Source organism: Centruroides vittatus, unplaced genomic scaffold (assembly GCF_030686945.1).
Source record: "Centruroides vittatus isolate TY-2023 unplaced genomic scaffold, ASM3068694v2 contig_364, whole genome shotgun sequence".
NCBI classification, from domain to species: domain Eukaryota; kingdom Metazoa; phylum Arthropoda; class Arachnida; order Scorpiones; family Buthidae; genus Centruroides; species Centruroides vittatus.
The window spans coordinates 3,783,332-3,790,679 of NW_027122188.1; the positions used below are offsets into that span (position 1 = coordinate 3,783,332).

The 7,348-nt window shown below is 29.5% G+C and overlaps 1 protein-coding gene across 1 annotated transcript; it reads left to right on the forward strand.

Moving 5' to 3' along the window:
- The first annotated feature begins 2,878 nt into the window (after window positions 1-2,878).
- LOC136975185 (glutamate receptor U1-like) lies at window positions 2,879-6,734 on the forward strand. The gene is made up of 8 exons (XM_067270220.1): window positions 2,879-2,938; window positions 3,026-3,132; window positions 3,448-3,532; window positions 5,325-5,480; window positions 5,556-5,700; window positions 5,802-6,031; window positions 6,129-6,391; window positions 6,479-6,734. Exons 1-8 carry the CDS (start codon window positions 2,888-2,890, stop codon window positions 6,717-6,719), a joined length of 1,278 nt encoding a protein of 425 aa, XP_067126321.1. The 5' UTR covers window positions 2,879-2,887; the 3' UTR covers window positions 6,720-6,734.
- Window positions 6,735-7,348: the final 614 nt, after the last annotated feature.

Sequence of the window (7,348 nt, forward strand, 5' to 3'; positions counted from 1 at the left end):
TGTTTTAGGAAGCATTTTTCAAAATTTTTCATTTATGGAGGATAATTAATTCTTTATTAATAGCACAAAAATCTATTCTTAGGAGAATAGGATTTTTCTGACTTGCTTAGTAAGTACATTATTTGATTATTACAAATTAATTTAAGTAACTTATCTATTTCTATTTCCTTAGTGCATTTAATAACTAGAAAAATAAAAGTCATAAATTTTAATCGTAGACAAGCAAACTATTATATAAGATTAACATTTAACGGTTTTATAATTAGGAGAAAATTAAATAATTTCCATAGAAAAATTACAGTTTATACTCAGAAAAATTATTAATAAACGCATAACGTTTATAATAGATTTTCAATTAAGTTGATTTTGTAAATTTAGTTATCAAAGTGAATAATTTCTAAAATACAATATATGCTCTATTTCACTTTAAAATCTGGCAGCTTTGTTCTTGGACTTTTCCGGCCTTCTTTATCTGTTTTCATTTCTAATAATCGCTACCATTATCTTTATGTCTTCAGATTTACATGAAATTACTAATAAGAATTACTCGTAAAATAGGGGTCATTTCACGATTTTAAAAATATTACTCTTTACTACTTCTTTAAGGAAATATCAACATACTATATGTATTATATTAGATTATTTATTTATTTTTATTAATATAATTTAATATTAATACATAAATTTATAGAAAAATAATATCGTGTGACAAGTTGATGATATTTGTTTAACCATGTCTGAAATGCTTTTAATTTTATGAACCTTTGTAGATTTAAATAAGTTTAGCAATGTTGTTGTAATAAAAACAAAATAAAACCAGGAAATTCCATATAAAAAGTAAAGTGTGTAATTACAGTATATGTATACCAGATAATTGTGATGATTTAATAGACAGAATAAAATGCCACGGGATAGATGACTACGAAAACGGGAGGAACCATTTCCACCCAGCTGACGAAACACACTACAATGTTGATCAACAGTTTGAAGGTATAGAAAACACACCAAATGATTGGGCTGTCTACACAGACGGGTCTAAGCAGGAAAAGGGAGTGGGTGCGGGGGTGGCCATATTTGCACGAAATGGCCGGAAGACCTTCCAGGCACACCTCAAGATGGCACTTTACTACAATGTTATGCAGGCTGAACTTTGGGCAATGCACAAGGCCCTAACTTACATAGCGACCAACATCAATTATTACAAAGGGATAATAAATATCTACACTGACAGCAGGGCAGTGCTACACACACTTGAGAACAAAAGGAGATCCACACGACTAGGACGAGAACTAATAAACACCGCAAACTCTCTTGCGATGCATAGAACCATCAACTTCAACTGGATTCCAGCCCACAAAGGTTACGGAGGGAACGAAACAGTGGACCTGCTGGCCAAAAAGGCTTGCACACTCCACTCCCCCACACCTACTCACGCATACCGATGACGATGATCTGGGAGAAAATAAACTCAATTACAAACACCCTATGGCAGACTGAATGGGACAATTCCACGACGGGAAGACTGCCATAGATTCATACCAACTCTAACGGCAAATCCCGTCCAAAAGCCCATCACTTTGAACCCGATCCAGACATGACCCAATGCCTAACGGGTCATGGGAAATTTCAGTCTTACCTTTACCGCTTTTAAAAACGCACGGACAATAAATGTGATTGTGAACTTAAAAGTGAAGGAGACGCCGAACATTTTATGTTTCACTGTCCTAAATTCCACCAGCATAGAGCAGAATTTTTTAGAGACGCCATCACAAGTGGGCTGACATGGCCACCACAGCTGGCAGACATCTTTGACACCAAACGGCTGTGGTTCAGCCTACAAACTTTCGTCAAGAAAACAAAAGAACTAAAACCGGACTACCTCAAAAAACAGCAACAGACACTAAATGACAATAGTCAAATTCACCAAACATCGGAAAGCGAAACAGATGAAGATAGCAAGGACGGTTCCTGAATGAATATGCTCTGTACATATAACTTTCCCCTGCTTTACATTAATTGCTCGATATTGCCTTATATAAATTGTAAACCTTAACCCTGTATACTGTATATATTGTCGCGCTATTTAGTTTATATGAATCTCCGTAATTGTTAATGCTATTATTGTATCATGTAACCGTATTTTGTCTTATTTTGTATGTTGAGGCGTTGCGGGCGCCCATGGAACCCATGGTCACTTCCTTCCTCTCTCCTATCTATCTAACTTCTTCTTGCTGCTTATCACCCTACCTTCGAACCTTCTTTCCGTTTCCTATCTACACGGGCTAACTCAGTCAGCTAAACAACTGACAGCTCTCTCATCCTCTTTTACAAATACAAATACAAATATATAACAAACGAGTTGAATATGGAAGTGTATGAACCTACGATAAATTGATGTTCCTATGAACCTACGGTAAATTTTGGAACATCTCTAAAGAGACAGAGGACAGAGACGAAATTTTACTGAAATAAATAATTTTGTATCACTTTATTGACGACATTAAGTTTACTTAAAATATCATGCCATATGCTATTTTTATTAAAATAATTGCGATGATCTATATTAACATTTAAGATAGATCTTTATAATTTTTATTTGAAATTCTATATACTAATAAAATTTATTTTATTTAATTATTCGTAAACATTTGTTTCATTTAACATTTTTCTAACAAAATCAGTAAAATCTAAACAAACAAAATTAAATTTATATCAGGAAACAAACATATAAATGAATATATAGATGTAATAGGCTATATAAATAGATAGGGTATATAATACAGTACATTCGAATTTACATTGTAAATTTACCATAAAGATATTTTATTTTATTCCTATAAAAACTTTAATCTTCTCATAATTTACTTTTTAGATGCATCGCTCTTAGATGAAATTTCATCTGATGGACAATTTAACATTGCGTGTTGCTACTTTCAAAGTAAGATTTTAAATATTTTTAACGATGAAAAACGATTTTAATCTATACAGTATTTTTAATTACATACTTTGCTTCATTTTATTTTAGCTTAATGGTTTTATTAACTTCCAAGAAATAAAAAATAAAACATATTTTCTAAATGAAGGCCTAAATTCAAAATTGTTTCTATTATTACAAGAAAAATTAAAATTTAAGTAAGTACTTAAAATTTAAAATGACCTAAAAGAAAAACATTTTTAAATATTGATATTAATTTTTTTTTAATTTTGTTTTCAATTAATATAGTTTCCATTGAAACTCTAAATCGAAGCCAGTATTACAGGGGATCTATGATTAAAAACACTAATGGAACTGGCAAAAATTCTTATATAAATATTCCTCAGAGATATTTGAATTTAATATTAATTTTTAAATCTGATATATAGATTATAGACACGTATAAATAAATATATTTATAGGTGTGCATATTTTAATCTTGAATTTTGATTTTAATATACATTTATTTTCAGTTATGAAATCATAATTGAAAACGCATTAGGAAGTAAATCATCCAATGGGACTTGGAATGGCCGGGTTGGTTTACTAACGAAAAACGTAAATAAAATATAGCCTACTATTCATATAAAGTATTATAAATGTATATCATTTCTATAATATTAATATATAAACTGTGCAGATTTATTCTAGGCAATTTTAAATTCTTCTGGAAATCGATTTATTAAAGTATATGAATACTAGCAGGTTGCCCGAGCAAAAAATAAGAACAAACTTTAAGATTATTAGATTATTTCGTACTTCTAACCCTTCTATTACAGTATTCGATTTATATAACAATAAAGGTTATATTACACCAAGTGACTAATTTAACACATTTTAAAACTTCTTTACATTGTGTATAGTAGAAGAATAAAGAATTTCTAAAATGTATTAGATTGGTCATTTGGTGTAATAAATCCTTACGTAAGATAACCTTTATAGTTATGTAAATCAAATATTAATACAATAAATATTAAAACGAAAACCGTATAGAGTTTAATAATTTTAGCCTACCATTGTCATGTTTATAGCGATACTCAGATGGTATGAAATGGCACAATTTCATTGATCAAGTAGACAGCAATTGAAAATATTCTAAGATATCTTATATTTTTCTAATGTTAGCTGTAACAAATCGTTCCATTCACAGCCGAATATCAAATTATAGTCTGCCAATGAATCAAATTTCGCGAAAAACGGACCAAATATTTAAACTCGGCACCCTCGAAACCTCTTAAAACCTATTTTGTGCTCGCCGGTAATCTTGTATTATGTAATTTTCCTATTCGAATGCCACCATACCTCTGGTCCGCTAGAAAGAAGGAATGTTGGGGAAGAGAGTTGAAGTTAATTCGACCAAAAGTAGTCGTTAACCTCTTCCCGGAAGAGAGGATGGTCAACGACTACTTATTAATACTAGTATACTATTAATATTTGAAAAGTGATCAGTGTTGGAGAACTTGTTATGGCCCTGCGTGCGATCGAAGTCCTAACCTGAACGTCCGAAAGACTTCATATAAGACTTGTTTAAACAAAAATAAACCAGGTTGAAAAAAAGCACCTAATAAAAGAATCTTTTGAAAGTTGTGCAATAAGCATACTGGAAGCAGATTTGACAATAAGACTTAACACGTGAATAAAGTTCACATTACACAGGAACTACAGGAAATTTTGAATGAAGCAATGTCATCACGATGATAAATATGAAAAATAAACATTGACACAGGAAAAAAAACAGAATAATTTATAATACATTTACAGTACAACTGAAGAGGGCCAAATTAGTAATTTGGCCGAAATGCATATCTTAAAAAGAAGTATGTTTTTGAATAAAATATCTTTCTAAAAGCAATAATTGTCCACCAACGTCTCAATAGTAAGTGGTTAACGAATAAACTGAGATCATCCCATTAATCTCAACCACACTATTTTAGTGTTTATTGTGGCTTGTGTTTGTGTGGTATTGTGTTTATTGTGGTTTTAATGTGGAATCTTGGTTAAACGGGTCTCGATTAATTAGGACTCTATGCATTAATTTGAAAGATATGTATTCATTTTCCTTCCTGATCTAATTTTATTAATTTGCTTACGATTATCTTGTTTCTTTCAACGGATAATAAATTATAAAACAATGTTTTGATGTTATTTATTCGGATATTAGATTATTTTAAATTATCAATTGACCTTAAATATATATATGCTTTCGAATAATACTTGGTAAGAACTTAATATTTAACTAATTATCTAAAAGAATATATTAAAAACTATTAACTAATTTTGAAATATTTATTTCAAAAATGATAATGATTATCACTTTAGTAATTATTTGAATTAAATAATTTTTTTCCAGAAAGCGGATATAGCATTTCCCATTGGATTAAATTACAAAATACACCGTGACATCGAAACAACTCCAGCAACGGATTTGTTAGGAATCAAATATGTGATCGCTTCTCCAGAAGAAATGTCAAAAATCCTAGCCCTAATTCGTACTCTTAACTATGAAGTTAGTTTATTAATTTTAACCACAGTTATATATTTTAACATAATAACTATTTCTGCATTAATATTTTTCTGATAGGTATGGATAGCCATTATTTTCACTATATTGATTGGTACTGTAGCTTTCTATAAAATATTTGCTTTTCATGCAAAACTATATAAACGAAAACACCCATCACTAACAAATATTTTTTGGACATTATTAGGAACATTTACTAATAAAGGTTTGTGATTTTAAAACATTAATTTTAACAATATTTTATTTGAATTATAAACGCAAAAGTAATAGAAAAACAGCTTGCATTTTATTTAATTTTATTTACAGGAAGTGATTTATTGAACTTTCCTGGATTATGTCCTCGTATTATAATTATTGGATGGATTTTTCCCATATCAATTCTCGTTGCTAGTTATGGAGCATCACTAATGTCATTTATAGCATTCCCTGGATACAAAAATGTACCACAGACATTCGACGATTTGGTTCATTGTCTAGAACAACACCATTATTCTGCTAGCACCATGATAAATAGTGCAATAGACCATTTTATTTTGGTAACTATTAATTTTAATATATGTTACGATATATTTAACTATAATATAATATAAATTATTAAGATTTATGTATTTTAAATTTATAATTTTAAAATAGGCATCTACTAGCGGTTTACCCTTTAGACTAAAAAAGCAAATGATGCAAAAACGAATTACAGCACTCAATGTTGAAAATATACAGGAGTATGAACGAGTTTTGAGAGAAAATTATGCAGTGATATATTTTGAAAGCTCAATTGTAATAAATGCCGATAAAATAGGTTTCGAAAACTTTATTATGTCTAAGGATGCTCTATTCTTTTCCATCCAAGTATGGGGAATGAGAAAAGGCTTTCCTCATAAAGAAAAACTCAGTCAAATGTAAGTAAAATGCAACTACTTCATTTATCATTCATTAATATATAGCCTATATTTTAAATAAAAATTCTGTTTTTCTTTTTGTTGCAGATTATTATATTGTTTAGAATCTGGAATCTACAGTAAATTTCTGAAAGATGAAATGAATAAAGTGAGGCGAATGAGAGAAATAAAGAAAAATATACATTACGATCATAATCATTCATTAGATGTTTATGACACTGCTGGGGCATTTGCAATTCTTATAACAGGATATATATTATCTATTTTTACATTGATTACAGAAAAGTTTATCTTTAGTATGAAGAACGTCGAGCATAAAATGTTTTAGTTTTATTTATTTTAATTATAAACACGTATGTAGGCCTAGGGAGTATCTTTCTCTATACATAGTAAAAAGTAAAAGTGCTCAATTTTCAATTAAAAATTCTTATGTAAAATGCTTATTTTGAAATATATTATATACTAGCTTATAAATGTAATAATGGTCACATCAAGGTTTAACAAATAAATCAAAATTATTTCCCTTAAACTATAAAAAAAAAATAAATTTATAAAATGTAAGGATATTAATAGAAAACAATTTAACAAACATTGAATTAATAGGAATAAAACTTTTTGTGCTTGATAAGAAATAATTTAAATTTAAAATATGCGAAAATTTCATAGGCAATTTTCAATTAAATTTTAACAAAAGTGAATGAAAGGTTGGGAGAAGCTATAAACCGTAGATAGATCAATCAATCTTACGATATAATCGAGATGGGTTGATAAAGATAATAATAGTAAGTGCAGAGCCCAAACGGTTAGGAGTTGAAAGTTAAAATTTTGTACACAATTAGGGTACGTTACGAGAATGTACAGTACACTACAAAGAGATTTTTCGAAATTCCCCCCCGCGGGGGAGAGGGAGAGGATTAAGGCTTATCCTAAAGAACCGCTTCTACTGTACTATTTTAA

Bases quoted from the DNA above. Each gene is read 5' to 3' on its own strand.
- LOC136975185 (XM_067270220.1), top strand. From the start codon at position 2,888: ATGAAATTTCATCTGATGGACAATTTAACATTGCGTGTTGCTACTTTC. The intron at 3,133-3,447 runs GTAAGTACTTAA...ATTTATTTTCAG, and splicing joins CAAGAAAAATTAAAATTTAA to TTATGAAATCATAATTGAAA. The intron at 6,392-6,478 runs GTAAGTAAAATG...TTTTTGTTGCAG, and splicing joins AAAGAAAAACTCAGTCAAAT to ATTATTATATTGTTTAGAAT.